This window comes from Leuciscus leuciscus (genome assembly GCF_965113295.1).
Source record: "Leuciscus leuciscus genome assembly, chromosome: 10".
NCBI classification, from domain to species: domain Eukaryota; kingdom Metazoa; phylum Chordata; class Actinopteri; order Cypriniformes; family Leuciscidae; genus Leuciscus; species Leuciscus leuciscus.
Genome location: NC_138734.1, coordinates 31,370,569 through 31,388,825, shown reverse-complemented (window position 1 = coordinate 31,388,825; position 18,257 = coordinate 31,370,569). Strand labels below are relative to the sequence as shown.

The 18,257-nt window shown below is 38.6% G+C and overlaps 1 protein-coding gene and 1 long non-coding RNA gene across 2 annotated transcripts in view; both read left to right on the top strand.

The window, feature by feature from the left end:
- Positions 1-18,257, top strand: part of LOC309508267 — a 224,346-nt gene that overhangs the window by 86,411 nt on the left and 119,678 nt on the right. The window lies entirely within an intron of this gene.
- The window catches only part of hipk2 (homeodomain interacting protein kinase 2), a 96,327-nt gene that overhangs the window by 14,619 nt on the left and 63,451 nt on the right, over positions 1-18,257 (top strand). Inside the window, exon 2 of the mRNA XM_082181594.1 lies at positions 7,163-8,300. Within this exon, the coding sequence (XP_082037720.1) occupies positions 7,163-8,300 (1,138 nt within the window). The remainder of the gene's footprint in view (positions 1-7,162; positions 8,301-18,257) is intronic.

The window sequence follows — 18,257 nt, the reverse complement described above, 5'->3', positions numbered from 1 at the left end:
GTGTTAAAATAACACTAAAGAGGAAATGCTTTCATGAACTGCTGCTTTTTGTTTAAGGAACACAATGCGAATGCATTCGTATTTCACGTTGATAACGCTTCTGTTCAAAATAAGCTTCTTTTGTTAATTCCCAGGTTGCTTTTAACTTGTTTTGTGGTTGAGAACAGTTGTTTTGTCAGGGTATAGAATCACTTTAGTCAATGGGCGTCACATTTATATACGTGCTTCAGCGCCACAGCTGCAGGATGTGCTCTGCCTGTGCGTGTGTTGTCTGCACTATGTGCCTGAATCTTGTTTCATCTGTACCTGGCTTGGCTCTGTGGTTAGACTCTGCCCTGTTACTCAGGTCTTGTTCTTTTGAAGTGCAGCAAAAACCTGCAAAACATCCATTCGCAGGCACACACACACACACACACCGCAACAGACAATGACATGGTTTGTTGTTGTACCCAAAGAGTTCCAAATAAAATAAAACAAACCTTTAATCAACATAGTTAATGCATGATAAATTCACCGTGTCAATGTTTTATAGTGGTGCTGGTAAGTGCTAGTGGGTGGCTGCAGGAGTGTATCGATACTGTTACTGTAATGGTCTGATAACAGGGTTGTACAAATTGCTTCTTATCGTGAACTTGTTCTTAAATGGGTGTCGTCTTAGTTTTAATGCTCTGGAAGAGGAGACTGAGTTAGTCAGCTGGTCCTGAAACATGAAAGTGGCTGTGAGCTGTCCACGACACTTCAAAAAGAGTTTTTGAGCCTGATGCTAATAATTTAGTAGGGGAGTTCTCACTATTATATTAGTAGATATAGTATTTTATTTATTATATATTATTTAATTTGTAGTTATTTAAAAAAATTTTTTTTTACTTTTTAATATTTCTAATATTTATTATTATTATTATTATTATTATTATTATTATTAGTTAGTAGTTATAGTAGCAGCAGCAGTAGTGGTATTTTATTTAGTGCTGTCAATCGATTAAAACAATTAACTAATTATTCGCACATTTTCTGTAATTTATCGCGATTAATCACACCTAACATTACATTTTTCAATATCTTTTATTTTTCATTATTTATTATTGGTTCTTTTATTTGTTAATTATTCTATTTATTTATAAATTTATGTATTATATATATTTTTTTATTAATTGTTATGTTTCATTGACTATTATTATTATTAGTAGATGTAGTAAGTATATTTGTTATATATTATTTATTTTTATTCATTATGTTTTACTAACTGTAAAAGATAACCATTGATTTGTATTACTATTATTATTAGTATTTAATGTATTATTGATTTTTTTTTATTATTTTCAATTATTTATATTTTTATTGTGTTTTACTCTGACATTATTTTTATTATTATTATTAGTATTTAATTTATTTTTATTTATTAAAATTGTTTTATTTATTCTGTTTATATTTGAATTGATTATATTTGTATTAACTGTTATGCTTTACTACACATAGTAGTATTTTAATTCATTATTTTATTATATATTTTTATTAATTAATTTTTATTTATTTAAATGTGTTAACTTGTAAGTTTTACTGACTTAAATCTACATCTAAATATTAAACTTGTTGCTGTGCAAGAACTATGTGCATTTTCATAAGGGCTCCCTTAAGGTTTCCCTGAAGAAGCTTAGTAAACGCAGTTATCTCGCAAACTCCCATGATGCTCTCTCCATATGTCATCTATAACCTCTTCTAAACATATGGCTTCCTCTATTCTCACACACAGCCTTAATAAGCAGTCACTAACAGGCTGGTTGGAGAGGTCATAAAGCCTGTGTGTGACAGTGTGTGTTATTTGTTTGTCTTTCTCTGAGGCCGTCAGAACACATGTCAATGGCTTTAGCTGCTCTCAGCCCCAGCTGCTCTAGTTGTCCTGCTCACTAACAAAGCCGTCCTGACTAAATAGCACACAAACACCCCACTAATGGGTCAAGTTAGGGCGTACTGTGCACGTGTGTGTCTATGTCCCACTTCTTTCTGCACGATCCATATCCATTTCACCCATTGCTCAGAGGTTGTTCTGTCATAGTTTAGGATTCCTGGAGGTCTCAGATGTTTCTCTTAAAATTTTGTGGGAAACATTTGTTGACATACAGTAAGCGCCTAAATCTGCCTATCCTTCTGTCTGTCTGACTATTGATCTATCATTATATCGCTCTCTCTATACTTCTGTTAGTTTTATCAATCGTTCTACATCTGTTGTTCTAGCAATCTACCATTCTAACAAAACTTAAACTAAAATTAAAACTGAATTTAAAAAAGTGGGTCTTTTTCTTAATAAAAATCTCATGAGACGTAGCAAAAAGTCTAAGTTTTGTCTCAATGCTGTCTTTGACGGAGATATAAAAGAGATCAGATTTTGTTTCCAAACGGGCAGGTCTGTGCCAAGCGTAAGCGAGCAGCTTGCGTCTCCGTGCACATATTTATGTGATTCACGAACACCATAATAGAGCTCAGCTAGTAAAACATTAGCGCTAAGTGGTAATGCTTTATTTATGTTGTGCTCGTGTGTGTCTGTAGCTGCCTCTCTGTTTCGTTCCATAAATAGGTTTAGATGTGATGGCTAAATGAGGACTGGGTGGTCAATATCCTGCAGCATATGCTGTTTGTGAGCGTCTCTCTCTATCTGCCTCTCCCTCTGGAGATCTTGTGGTTGGAGGAGATGAGCAAGACCAGAGAGCTCCACATTCAGGCTGAGAAATAAACAGCCTAAGCAATGCTCCTGTGAGCGGTGTGTCTCGTTTCCTGCTGGCACTCTTCCTATCTTCACACACTGCACGAAATCTGCGCTCCCAGCCTCTCAGAGCTCTCTGAAGTGCGCTGGCCCTGCTCTGCTCTGGAGGTGAGAGATACACCGTGTTATGAATCGAGACAATAGCCAGAGGTTTCCTGCTCTCACTCTCTGTGGAACTACAGGGTTTTATTAGACGATGTTCGAGAGAGGAAGGAGTGGATGCTAGTTAGATTTGGGAGGAAGGAGATATTTTAGATGGAGATATGTTTCATTATTCTTTTATTATTATAAAAATTTAAAATATTGTTTTGAATCGTTATGAGTGATTAATGTTGTTGTGTGCACAATTATTTGTCATCTCAGGAAAGCACAAAAAAACAATGCCAGAGGAAAGGAGAGCAAAGAAAGAAGTGATGTGCAGGGGGAGGTCAGCAGAGAGATTGTTTGATTGCGAGAGCGTCGGGAGACGGCAGAAGGGATTGAGTGGCAAAATAAATGGAGGATTGGAGAGCTTGAAAAGATCAGTACAGACCTGGAGAAACATGATACTAGGAAAGCTTAAAATTGAGTGGATATCATAGAAAGGCAGGTAGCAAAGGACTTGGAAGGAAGAAACATGTAAGGAACATGTTTTTTGAAGACATGCAAGAAAAGCAGAAAATATGATAGGCTTCCTCCCCCCTGATGGTATGCTACAGTGGGCATCGCTCGGAGCCACAGGGGATAATGCTTTGTCTAGACAAGCGGAGGTCAATTCATTAACCACTGATTTCTTCCCTGGACATTTTTTCCAAATGCCTGGATCGCACAGAGACAAAGCAAACCTCTGTAGGACATGGTCCTTTGTTTGCATTTAACCCTTTAGCCTGACAGCAGACAGATTTTACATGTTTATATATGTATATATATGTATTTATTTTTTGCATTTTCTTAATCCTATTTCCGTAAAAGAGTTAACAAGCTTAAAGTTTGGACTGTTGCCTGTATTAATCCTTGATCTTCTCATTCCTTCAAAGAAGGTAGATTATCCAACCTTGGACAAACGGAGTAATAGTTCATCCGGTTATAAACTGACCATCAGCATTTTAACACGTTGCTTGTGTAGGGCAGATGAATAACCCTTTGGTTTGCTCGGTGGCAGTGCATTAAACCGGCCTGCTCTGTGTGAGGTATATGCTGAAAGCTGACTGGCACTACGGAAAGCATTCCAGCATTGTAAATATGAAACAATGGCCCAGACCGGTTGTATTCAGACTGCAGAGTTCAGAAATTCATGTCAACTTTACCCGTTGAGTTTTTATGAGGTTTTTCTATATCAGTTCATAAACATCATTGTCAGGGTGGTAGTCGTCTCTCGGCTGTAAACGCTTGAACTGGTCTCGCATTGAACAGCTGCAGAGTTACTGAAGTTGAATGGGAATAAATGCATTGTTGTTTGAAGAAAACATTCTGACCATTTGAACTCTCTTGAAATTAAATGACTGCAGAGTGAGTTACAACATGTCTGTGTTCAAAATATTGGTAAATCCATCCATTTGTCCGTCCATCCGCCATTCTATTGTTCTATTGTTCTATCGTTCCATCTATATTCTACTCTATTGTATCTATTGTTCTACTCAAACTTGTTTTTTTTTAAACCTTTTTTCCAAAACTTTGGAATCTTTGCTTTTATTTTTCAATTTCCATTCATCATAAATCTACTGAATTGGAATTTAAAAGGCATTCTAAATTCAGTTCTCAATAGCACACAGCCTTGGTACAAAGTCAGGTTAGGATTTAGACGTCCAGTTTGGTTCCTACCATGTGACATGTCCAGAGTATAGCATGGCGAGACATAGATTTTAAGGTACTATGTAGGGCCGGATTGGATTAAATTGGCAAAAAGAAACACGATGAGCCGTGATGAGTTAGTAGAGCTGCGTGGTTTAGTAATCTGAACGCGTCAGCTGCCCGCGAGACTAGATTACCACTCATGTCTGATGCAAAGGATTCCTGGTTTGTTCCATCTGTGGGGCATTTATTACTTTCCAAACTCCGTCCCCACCTCTGACTAACACACATACTAACACACAGAGCCACTGACCATGAACAAATTATTTTTACGTAAAGACCTGGCAAAGAAAAGCGTAATCCAAGGAGTGACATCTGGCCTAAATTATGGGATTAACACAGGGCCCTTGCTCCTAATAGCAATAGCGGATGTTCTTCATTTCTTGCTCCATCAACAAATTGCCAGTGAGGTCCTATTTATTTTCAATTTAAATTACAAAGTTAATATACTTTACATCATATTGTAGTCTATATAGGTTCTGTGGTAAATAGATTATGTATTTGGTATATTCAATATGTTTGATATATGAAATGCAAAGATTATAGGATCTGCAGTCCAGGCTGTTTTGGTTGAAGCTATAGATTATGGATAGTGCATTATGTAATATAGGTTAGAAGGGATTTATGGTATAAAAGCTATGGATTGTGTAGGATATGCAGTGTATGCAGTATGGGCTGTATGGCCAGTGTTTCATCAACTTTTAAAGCCCAAGAATCCCTGGGTTTTAAAGCTAAAGCCAGATGACTATTGAAAATATTCAATGGCACTGTCAAATATAAAAGGTAAAGTAGAAGGGGGATAGGTGGTTCGAAAAGTAAAAGAAAGTAGAGAAACAGAAAGGTAATTTTGAAACTGTAACTGTGAAGAATTATAACAATAATGAAGTGTTCATGTAAAGTTTCCTGTGTATGTTTCCTGTCTTGGGAATTTTCTTGCGTCAAGGAATTTCTCAAACCAAATGAGATTCATTATCTGCTTGTAAGATGAGACCACAAAGGAAAAAGTAATTATTCTTATAGATATTCATTTTGTATGGAAATTGGAAACATCATTGGAGATCCATTGTATGTTTAACATTCTTTGCGGAGAGGGATAGAGATATTCTAGATAGCTTTGGTTGTGCTGTCAAGATTTGTGAAAAATGTTACTAACCCTCATGCCATTCGAAACCTTTTTGCTGTTGTTTTTTCCATGGAACATAGTTTTTACAATGACATTACATAGTAAACGCGACTGATCCAAAAAGGTAAAAAAAAGTATAATTTAAGCAGACAGACTGAATAAAAGATGACAGTCCCTTTGAACTGTTCCTTTAAGTTGTTAATTGCTGAAAATCTGCCTCTTTAAAATGATCTTTTTGTGCATTTCAGTAGCAGTTTAGGTGTGAACTGATATACATATGTGGCGTGAAATGCACACTGAAGGAACCTTTTTATTTCCTAGTGCGCTAATTCATGTCACTTTGGAGATTCTGTAAATAGTGCATTACAGCGTGCTCTGCATGTAATCCTCTCTCGAATGTAATCATTATTTTAGCACTACAAACAGCGCCGTTCATGAGGGCTATTTCTGGACCGTTGTTTGCTTGGAGAAGCGTCGTCTGTTCTGAAGCTCAGAGAGTTCCCAGAAGCCCAAATCCCGCTCTGTTCTGCTTATGTTGTTTTGTTTTGAGGATCTGATGTTGAGATGTTATTCAGATGTTTCAGGTTCAGGTGCTTTTTCTTTTTCAAATGCCTCTGGAAAAGTGATGTGCATCTCCCTGAGGTAAACGGTGTAATGTGTTGCATGCATGCATGTTTTTTTTTTTTTTTTGGGAGGAAATTGCAATCATTCTTTGAGACTCATGCAAATGGCCCTGGGTTTGACATGGTCTCTGCCTTTTTGGTGGTCCTTATAGCACATTGCTATTACAGAAATCCTAGTGGGCCAGTAAAGAATCAATATTTTCATCTCATACATTAATATAGCATTTTGGGCCAATTCACTTCAGATTCGCACTGTGCCTATAGTAAATTAATAGTACGGTTCATGTTTTTTTTGTTTTTGTTTTGTTTTTAAATTAAAAAAATTATAAATTTCTACAGACTAAACCAAACCTAAAAGAAAACATTTAGCATTTTTGATGCTAAAAAGATATTTTGTCAGATTTAACTAACTTCTGGAAACATCTTTTCATCAAATTTGTCAAGGACAAGGTTTGGCAAAAAAAAAAAAGCCTATATTTGCAACAGGAGCAATCAAACCATGAATGTTATTGGAAAATACACATTTCAAGATTTTTTTTCTCACCATGTGGATTCATTTTATGCAAAATGTCCATAAATGTATACAGTTGAATCAGTCCAGGTGCTGCCCTGAAGCTGACTCTGTCAACTTTAGTTTCAAGTCTGAACACTGCTGAGCAATCAGATCGAGTGTGCAAGGTATTTGTACAACGGCTATTTTATAAGTTAGCATCTGGACTCTGACTCTATTAAACTGGCCTGCCGTGACCTGTAGGATTTTTATTTAAAGCTTATGCTCGAGTTTCAATCCACGTTTCACATTCCCTCTCTCTCTCTCTCGTTATTCAGGTATGGCCTCGCAAGTGCAAGTCTTCTCCCCTCACACTCTCCAGTCAAGTGCCTTCTTTAGCGTGAAGAAACTGAAGGTGGAGCAGAGTTGCAACTGGGATATGACAGGGTACGGCACGCACAGCAAGGTCTACAGTCAGAACAGCAAGCAGAGTGTCTCAGTCGCACCAGTGGGCATCAACGCCGCCAGTCTCCAGGTCTCCAACTCTTCCTTGTCCTACGAACAGGCCCTCCTCTTCCCGGCCGGCTCGGGGCACATCGTGGTGGCCTCGGCCAGCAGCACATCTGGGGCGGCTGGTCAACTGTTGGGCAGCACCGGTAGTAGTGGAAGCAGCAGCGGAGGCCACAATCTGACGCGCCGCAGCACCGTCAGTCTGCTGGACACGTACCAGCGATGCGGGCTTAAGCGGAAGAGCGAGGAGCTGGACAACAACGGCAGCGGGAGCAGCGTGCACGTTGTTGAAGAGCAGCAGCCGCCCGCAACCATGATCCAGAACAACACGCAAAGCGGGGCCACCGTCGCGACGGCGACTGCCTCCACCACAGCAACGTCCAAGAACAGCGGCGCCAACAGCGAGGGCGACTACCAGCTCTTGCAGCATGAGGTGCTTTGCTCCATGACCAACACCTACGAGGTGCTGGAGTTCCTGGGTCGAGGGACGTTTGGGCAGGTGGTGAAGTGCTGGAAACGTGGCACCAGCGAGATCGTGGCCATCAAGATCCTCAAGAACCACCCCTCGTACGCGAGGCAGGGTCAGATCGAAGTGAGCATACTGGCTCGGCTGAGCACGGAGAGCGCGGATGACTACAACTTCGTTCGAGCGTACGAGTGCTTCCAGCACAAGAACCACACGTGCCTGGTCTTCGAGATGTTGGAGCAGAACCTGTACGACTTCCTTAAGCAGAACAAGTTCAGTCCGTTGCCGCTCAAGTACATCCGACCGATCCTGCAGCAGGTGGCCACTGCCCTCATGAAGCTCAAGAGCCTGGGACTGATCCACGCCGACTTGAAACCTGAGAACATCATGCTTGTTGACCCAGCCCGCCAACCCTACAGAGTCAAAGTCATCGACTTTGGCTCTGCTAGTCACGTCTCCAAAGCGGTGTGCTCTACCTACCTGCAGTCTAGATACTATAGGTAAGGCGCTAATGTTGTCATGCTCTTTGTCAGAATTGCTGATGTCTATGCGAGCAGGTTGCGCGGATGGCGTGTGGAAATACATATGCTGACAGGCAGGTAGGACATGGTATTCGGACCGAATGCAATGATTGGATGAACATATTTGGTCCTGAGACTTACACAGATGATACATGTACATTTTAAAATATTTAGACCACTTCTATTATTGACTGCTATCAGGATGTGAAGAGAGAGAATAACAAATTATGAAAAAAATTGCCTACCGTTAACCGCATCCGCCATTTTGACATTGTTCTTTGACCTGGATTTGACTAAATAACTTGACTTTTTGACATGTTTTCCAGTAAAACAAGAAAAGTTTACTTGAGAAGCAACACAAGGTATTAGGCCACCAAACAGGGCAAATTAGCGTGAGACTGCAACCTCTTAAAGTTATATTTCACGCCAAAATGAACATTTTGTCACCATTTACTCACCCTCAAGTTGTTCCAAACCTGTATGAGTTATTTTCTTCCGTTCTACACAAAAGATGATACTTTAAAGAATGTTGGTAATCAAACAGTTGATGGTAGCCATTGACTTCCATAGTAGGAAAAAAAATACTATGGAAGTCAGTGGCTACCATCAACTGTCTGGTAACCAACATTGTGCCCTGTCTCACAGTTTTCCATCATTTTTCTATTTGCCTTTTTAAATCGTTTGGCTCTCGTGGCCTTATAACAATACCAATGAGTCAACTTGCACAGCAAAAAAAAATCCTATTCTTAATAAGTTTTTGTCTTCTTTTCCAGTTATCTAACAGTGAAATGTACTTGAGAAGCAGCACTGCATAAGATACCAAAGCATTTTTTCACAGAATGTATCTTTAATACAAGTGTATTTCATCTTATTTCATGCTCATTTTTAAGCATATGAAAACACACTTGTATTCAAAATACAATCTGTGAAAATATCTTTAAAATATTTTAATATCTTATGCAGTGTTGCTTATTAAAGTACATAACTAACGATAATTCATTTTTACAGTGTGTTGTATGTCATTCAGGTATTGTTCGCCTACTGTATCATGATATAGGCTATCCTATGCCTTTGAACTTTTTGCATACTGTGTGGTAGGGAAGTGTGCATATTCCGTTTTCTCCTGGTGGTATGTTAAAAATCTCCAGAACTTCCTCAACACGTGCGTTTAGAGGGGGTCATAAAATCAATGGCTCACTGAGAACCTGATTCCTTATCTTATTCTATGTGAAATAACACATGTTGAGTTCTGCTTTGAAGATTAAAATAGTCCGTTTACTATGTTTTACAGCATGGTACAGCTTTATGGTGGCAGCACCTGGGAGATATTTGCAGCTGATTATTATTTATTATTTTATTATTATTTGCATCCATACTTTCCTCTTTTAGAGTTCCTTGTACAAAAAAGCAGTATATTATGCTTTTGAATAAAAGAAATGCAGCATCAGGTTGACTGTAAACAGGGGGCCAGTTTCATTTCGGTTCACTTCCCTCCTCCCAACCCGAATCCAGTGCTCTCATCGCTACTAACCAACTCCCTAGGGATGAAGAGATGGGGTCACCGTCAGTTCCCCGGCAATACTTCCCTGTAATCCACACCAGAGCGCCAACATTAGAAACAGATGCCTCACTTAAAAGCTGCTTATTTATTTTTTCAGCCAACTCTTTCATTTACCTATAGCCTTGTTTGGGTTTCACCGGCCAGATTGAGCCGTTTCGTGTAGACTTAGACCTGGTTCACACAGAAGCTTGCTATGTTGGATTGCCTCTGGTAGGCCGACAGTAGGTTAGGTTAGGTGGATGACCAAACAGCCACCCTAAAAGAAATCAAACATAGAGTAATGAGTCAGTCCAAGCGCTGCCAGATGTGTTACGTTTAGGATGCCACCGGCATAGTTACTAAATGAGGGCAGATAGGCTATCATTTGAGTTTTGCAAATGCTTTGATGCTTGTAAAGGCAACCGGCCACTTGGTCATGTTTGGGAAATTGCTGAAGTGTGTGGAAACTATCAACAATTGTGTTGACTGCTCCCTTCTTTTTTTCCCAGCTGTGCTGATGTAATCGGTTTGCACGTAGGGAAAGATCTGAGATCAAAATAGACCGAAAACAGCATGCTTTTGACTCAAGGTCACTGTAAATGAGAATTGAATTTTAGTTTGGTGGTGAAGAACAGTTGTAGCAGGATGTACAAATAATCCGCATAAACTTTTTTTAAGACTCCTGAACCTGTCCTTTGATCCTCATCAAGAAAACATCTTCTAAAGAATACGTCTATTTAGGGAAAGCATGTTCTGATAGAGTATATTTGCCCATGTGCATTAATTGAGTGTGTGTCAGTGATGAGTTAAATGTGAAGTGTGGTACGGAAGCTTCAATTTGTGTCCTCTTTCTTTGTGGGAGTTCACATACAAGATGATCCCCTAATTTCCTCCCAGCTAGAAAGAAGAGGGGGAAAATGCTGACTATGAACAGAGTCTTCACATTCAGCCGTCAGCCTTGTACATCTGGAGTGAGAGAGAATAAAACATAGCAAGCACTATTAATATTGTGCATATTTAGTGTTAGGGATTTGTTCAAATCCTTAAAGGACAAGTTCGGTATTTTACACTTAAAGCCCTGTTTACAGATCGTATCTGATGAAATAGAACGGTTAAGATTAAAATTTGGACACATGCTGCTGTCCCGAGAATTTTAGGTTTATTTCGCCTCACCCCCCCACCCCCACAATGGTTGTCTATGTGCACTGGAAGATTCCGTCCTAAAAACACATTAAACTTTCGTTTACAAAGACGTGAAACTCACCGAGTGGTCAGGGGTGTTCACTGATATGTGCAAAAGACCACTCAAAAATCGCTGAAAAAGATGCATTCCAACAGGTTTTATCGTAGTTTTTGTCCAACTCCATTGACTTAATAGGACGTGCTGTGAGACCGCAGCACCTTTACGATATTACTCCGCCGCTTCTTCTTCTGCTTCTTCTGTGTATTCAATGAAATGCCCGTGGTTTGCTTGCAATTGGCAAAGGTGCATTATCGCCACCAACTGGGCTGGAGTGTCTATTATTCAAGCTCTCAACGGAAGAATCACGGGTGTGACGCGTTTGGCAAAATAGGTCCACAAAAGCGAAATAAACCTAAAATTCTCGGGACAGGAGCATGTGTCCAAATTTTTATCTTAACCGTTCTATTTCATCAGATACGATCTGTAAACAGGGCTTTAAGTGTAAAATACCGAACTTGTCCTTTAAGCCTTAATGTAAAACTTTGGTGCATAACCATTTTATTTTATACAATTGACATTATTTTGAAATGATACACTGCAAAAAAAACAAACGTATTTTTGATGATTTCTGCCTTATTTGTAAATTATCTAAAAAAACATCTAAAAACAATTTAAAACCAGATACATTTACTTGAGGAGCATCTCTGCATAAAATACTAGTCTTAATTTTTTTTTTGAGAATGCATCTTTAAAATTGGTTTATTTCACTTTTTGCACCGACAGATGTTTTTCCCTTATTTTAAGTACAGATTAGTTAAAAAAAACAAGTGAAAAAGACTTTGCAAGACAAGATACTGGTGTATTCAAAATAAAGTATGTGAAAAGTCTAAATATCTTGCTTCTCAAGTACATTTAGCTTATTTAAGGATATTTAATATATATATATATATATATATATATATATATATATATATATATATATATATATATATATATATATATATATATCATTTATTTGTTTTCATAATATACAGAAAAAGAAATCCCTCAAGTTTGCATTGAAAGAGGGGCCAAGCCATGTCTAGAGACTTGGGTGTGTGTTCTTTTGACTTTTAAAGTAAGCATCACCTAGCAACCACCCAGGACACCATAGCAACCGTGCTAAAAATCACTCAGAGCTCTTTAGGAACCACATAGCAATGCCCTGGCAAACACTAATTGCTCTGTATATTTTATCTTAGATTATATTTTTTAATTATCCACATTGTTTCATGTTGCAAGAATGTTTGGGTGCAACGACCCAAAAACCCTAGCAACTGCATAGCAACACCTTAGCAACAGCCAAGTACATGTGCTTTTGTCCTCGAGGTTCCCCCCACACAACAGGATTACTGACAGATCATAAATATTTAACATGTACAGCAGATTCAATCACTCTTAACACACCTCACACTGCAGGAAAATCTGATAAGATAATCTGTAGAACCATCAAGATAACCGTGACTTTACCACCTAGGATTGTCGGAAGGGGAGAATTGGCCAAAATCATCCCGATTGTCTTATAGTGTCATGGTGGTGAGTTTTGCATGGAAAAGCTCCTCTTTAGAAAACAAAAAATCTATATTTAGTGATGCATTTAGTTCATGCATGCAGTATTGATTGCAGATCTGTTGTAGGTGGTCTATAATTATCATTGCATCGATGTGTTGCATTTTTGTGCTGGAAGCTTCAAGATACTTCGGTCAGACAGACATCAGCCTAATGTTAACTGGCTCTCACCTCATTTTTCAGTAACAGGACACACGCAGAAATGTAGCCAGCAGCGACCCACCTGTAGAGGCCTCCCACGGAGATATATAGCCCTGGGAGAGGATCACACTGTTCTTGGAACGCTCTGACTGTTTAATACAGGCTTCTGATGAAACGGGGGGCTTCTGTCTGTCTCACAGGGGGAAATCATAAAATGGAAAAGAGAGAAAGATTGTGGTTTTCTGAAAGGATCATCAGCTGACACTATTCTAAATGGCTGCTGCTAGTGAATCTGCGGTGTGACGAGAATACAACGGTGATCTTTCATACATCATATCTGTGTGGATATTTTCAAAGATACTCCCTGCTGGCTTAAAGGTGAAGTGTGTGAGTTTTTTATTTCTTACCTATTTTTGTTTTAGTATGCTGAAAAGTGGAAAGTTTGAAAAGTGTGAATCAGTTCACAAAAACGGTGTGAACATCTATTTCATGAATTGGATTGAATCGCTGACTGACTCACTGAACCAAGATTAGTTTGAGTCAAATCATTGTGATGAACTGGTTAAACCATTTCACAAAAATGGTCTGGACAAACTGAATCACTGAGAATCATTTATTACAAAAAACAAAACAAAATAAATGTAGGTTATAAACTGTTTTTTACTTAATATAAAAACAACTTATATTAATATTTTCAATTAATGATTACATTTAAATAAATTTTACTTTAAGTTTGAGTAATTTCATAATTGTATTAATTTTTTTATATTTCTATTTAGCTTTTGTTGTAATTTTAGTACTTCAACTTTAGTACTTCAACTAACATTTAAATAAGTTAAATTAAGTTAAGTATTGTTTCTGCTTTATTTAAATTAACAGTGTTTTGTTTGACCCATGGCCAACCAATGGCATGAGCTGGGTGAAGTGACCTGTTTGTCCAACCAATGGAAGACGGAGGGAGTGTTTGGGAAACCTTTTTGAAAGGTCATTACCAGTATTTTTACAATTCCATTTAGTGATGAAGAAATTTCACACTTCACCTTTAATGCATAACAAGGCCAAAACCTTTCTATGAGAGGAAAAGAACAGTAATCACTCCTGTGTCTCTCAATCTGTCTGGATTTATTACATCTGGACTGCTGATGAGAACGGATGAATGAGAGGAGATTAAAAGCTTTTATCATTAAACCTCACGAAAAACTTGAGAATTAAGGCTAACCCTTGCGCCGAGGTTACCGAACGTTTCTAACGAAGGCAGGGGCTTTCAACAGAACTGTTATATAAAGACATGCTTCTTCTTCCATCTTCCATTCTGTTCCCTGCAGTTATTTGTTTTGGCAGTGCTTTTAAATGTGAGGGACAATTACCCGCGACCTTCGATAGGACAGGATGCACAAAATGTTCCCTTTGCATATTTTTAACTAAAGCTCCCATCAGCCCTCCCCTTCTTGTAACTTCGCTTCCTAAAAGGCTCCTCTTAAGATGCCATCAGCTGTAAAAGTGATTGTGGAAGGCAGGGAGGACTCTCAGCAGGAAATTTCCAAAGTCTCAGCAGCTTGCCGATGGCTTTGGTGTCATTCTCCTACTTGCAAACACCCCGTGAAAGCTTCCACAAGCGGATGTCAGCACTGGCAAGGCAGACTCTATCAGCTGTTCTTCATATCTTTACTGACGCTGCTCAACGCAAACCCACAGTCTGTCGGTTCTGCTGTTATTTGATCCATTGAACACAAATGTTCGTGGTGTATTGGATTTAAGGCTCGTATAACGTAGGTGTAGCTAGTTTTCATGTGATTTTTATAGATTTTTCACGGGGCTGATTTGACAAGCGAATAAAGCAATGCTAATTAAGGTAAACATTAGAGAGGCAATTAGCTGCATACAGTACACATGCTAGCCATGGAAAAATCAGTCGGGCTACGCGACTCAAACGCCGCATGCGTTGAATTAGACATTTACAGCCTTATTAAAAGTAGTAAACAGCAGTTTTATGTAGCTTAAATGAGTCAATGTGAATTCCTTGTGAATTGCAAAGTATTTAACTTGCATAATGTGACATATGAAACGGGATACTTAGCTCAAGCAGGACTTGATTTTATGCATTGTGAATTTGACGAGGACGTCTCATGACGATTATGATTTTGGATTGCTAAAAAGAATGAGAGATCTGGTTTGCTAACACCGTGCAAGTAGCTATTCGGTTAAAATCGGAATAATCCTCATAATGTTTATTCAGAATGTCATAACTGGATTTTCTGGTGTAAATGACTTCACTCTGGTGATGTAATATATGCTGGACTTCTCCAATCATTTTAGTCAGCTTAAACCCCGCCCCTATTTACATGCGACTGCAAGCTGATTCATTCAGCCTCCATCCGATCCACAACGTTCAATCCAAGTCCCTACTGATCCTTTTTATGATAATCAGTCACTCAGATGTATGTCACAATGCGGAAGACAAGATATTTTATTTTAATTACGAAGACAAACGTAATTTGTTTTTGGACTAATGTAAATATTGAACCATTGAATTTGAACACGTTGTTAGACACTAAATAGGGTCAATTCTGATTTCCTGTTGACGTTAAATGGAAAAGATTTTATTTATTTTTTTCAGTTGTATTTTTAATGCTCATTAGCTTTACCAGAATGACATCTAAAACATATTCCATTGGTCTGAGGCTGTTCCTAATACTCTGTTTAGGTTATGTCAGCTTAAGTCCCTACGCCCTATCTGTGGTGCAGACTAGCTAATGATATAACAGGTAAATCTGGCTAGCTTACAAAGGACCAGATAAAGCAGATTACAGTCCTGTCCCAGTTGGGCCTTTTACCCCTTTTATCTTAAATGAAATAAGGAAGTATATTACGAGTAGAGTGTCCTCATGTAAGTTTGAGGTTCATGTAAAATCTCCACAGTCACGGTTGGAGCGAGGAGAGCAGATGCGTAGCATATGCTGTCATATGTACAGCCTGTCTCTTTTTCTTTTTCTTTTTCTCTTTCTCTTTCTCTACCTCCATCGACAACATCCCACCCCAACCCCTAGCTGTCGTCAGTTCTCAGCGCTTTGAAGACCCTGCTGGGTTCGGCAGTGTGAGTCATAGCGGGTAGAGGTCACCAAGGAAGAGACAGCATGGCCACTCAGTGTGTCAGTCAATACTCTCCAGACGTCAGAGCCTTAATATAGGAGGGCTTGAGGGGAAGAGAGCATGCTTTGCACATTTTTCTTCGATAGGCTGAAATTTAGCCCAAAGACGCACAGGATCCAGAACTCATGACCTTGCTTTCTTTAGAACGTCCAATGCGCTAATGGCCCAAGCTCGTAACCTGAGGGATCTCATCCAAGAATCTATTTATTTGGACACATCGATCATAACAGCACAGCTTGAATGTGCCATAATGCAGGAATCAGCTATTACGCCTTTTACTGTCTGTTCTTAAAGCGCTGCATTGTGCAAAATGCAATGTGACCTCTTCTCTAGCCATGATGCGAATGATTCCCCTCAAGATTTGGTGTCCTTTACAACATGGGGCTGGATTGACTAAGCATTCTAGATGACATATTCTTAATGAAATTATTCTTAACTTGGTAACACTTTACAAGAAGGTTCATTAGTTAACATTAGTTAACTACATTAATTAGCTGGAACTAATAATGAACTCCACTTATACAGCATTTATTAATCTTTGTTAATGTTAATTTCAATATTTACTAACACTTTATTAAAATCTTGTTAACATTAGTTAATGCACTGTGAACTAACATGAACAAACAATGAACAGCTTTATTTTTATGAACTAACATTAACAAAGATGAACAAATACAGAAACAAATGTTTTGTTCATTGCTAGTTCATGTTATTTAATACATAAAGTTAACTAATGAACCTTATTGTAAAGTGTTACCAATAACTTTTTTCTTCATAATTTGTGGAAACCATGATAATTTTTTTAGGGTTCCTTGATGAATAGAAAGTTAAAAAGAAAATATTTGTTTTACTTATAAATCTTTAACATTATAAAAGTCTCTTTTGATAAATTGAATGCATGTGTAACTTAGTAACCACCTAGCAATCTCTACATGGCAGTGAGTTTAGCATGGACCCCTCACAGCACCAACAAAAAAAAAGAAGACAAACCTGTATTATCAAGCTGTTCATCTAAAGAACATCACGGGGAACATGATTCCTTTCTGGCACAAAACAATATGCCTCAGTGTGAGCAGTCAGAACCTGCCTATCTTGTGTTTATAAATGAACTACCGTTCCAGGACATTTGCGGTGGCTCCATGGCAGGCATTAAGAAGCACTTTAATGAATGAGGTTGCCACTAGTTACTGTTCTCTCAAGCGTACGTAAGGCATCTTTTTATTCCGACGCCACTGAGCAGTGGGATTCGCTTACACAGAGCCTTGAATATGAGTTAGGCTGGCCTGTAGCAACCGAACTAGAGCTGTTTACCCATAATGCAACAATAACAGGCAACAGACATCACTTGGGTCTTTGATATGCTTTCCACAAGAGAATAAGGGTTTGTTTGTACTGCTCCGATAGAAGCTAATATAATAATACTGAGGAGGTAGAACACTTCTTTGGCAAATGTCAACCGTGACATTTTCTTTGTTATTAAGATTCCGTTTTCCAGGTTTTTTTTTTTTTCCCCCGACTGATGGCCATCGAGGTGCACTGCATTGATGAAATGTTTTTTCTCTCTCTTTGGACCTCTCAAGAATTACTTTTATGAGAAGTTCAGCCTTTTGTGAAGATGAGTGACAGAAACGTAATAACGCTCGTTTCATTTGCCCGTGGGCTACCCGCTTCATAGCATCTTACTTTCTTCTCAACGGAGCAAGAGACAAGTAGCTAATTAACTCCTGCTACTTGAGCATCTTAACACCAAGCCAACTGCTCGGAGTTATTTTAGCCTGCTACAAAAACCCATCCATATCAATTTTGACAGACATGGATGCCTTTTGTCCATTTTAAGAGCTATATCGTGGTCATTTCTACCAGTTTAAATAAAATTTGAACATTTTGTTGTTTTTCAATGCTAATTTAGCATCGTTGCTAGTAGGATACAAGGGCTAAAGGCAAACGTTAAGGACAATCTCCTTTTCACTACTCCCATAGTGTATGTGTCACTCACAGTATGTTCAGTGTGTTTAGTTTTCATGGACTTTTAGTTTGTTTTCATTCATCTTCTGTGTTCCTGTTATTCCCGCCACTCGTTTGTCTCCATGGTTACCTATCATTAGTTCATATGTGTCAGCTGTGTGTAATTAATTATCCTCGTTTGTGTTCCTCCTTAAGTTGTTCCTTTACCCGCACTCCTTAATTGTCCGATATTGTTCGTGTTATGTGTTTACACGCTGTCTCGCATGTTGGCTGTATATTTTGATCTAGTCAAATAAAACCCAGTGTTATATCTTCGTCTTCTGTGAACTTGAGCGTTACAGTATGATTG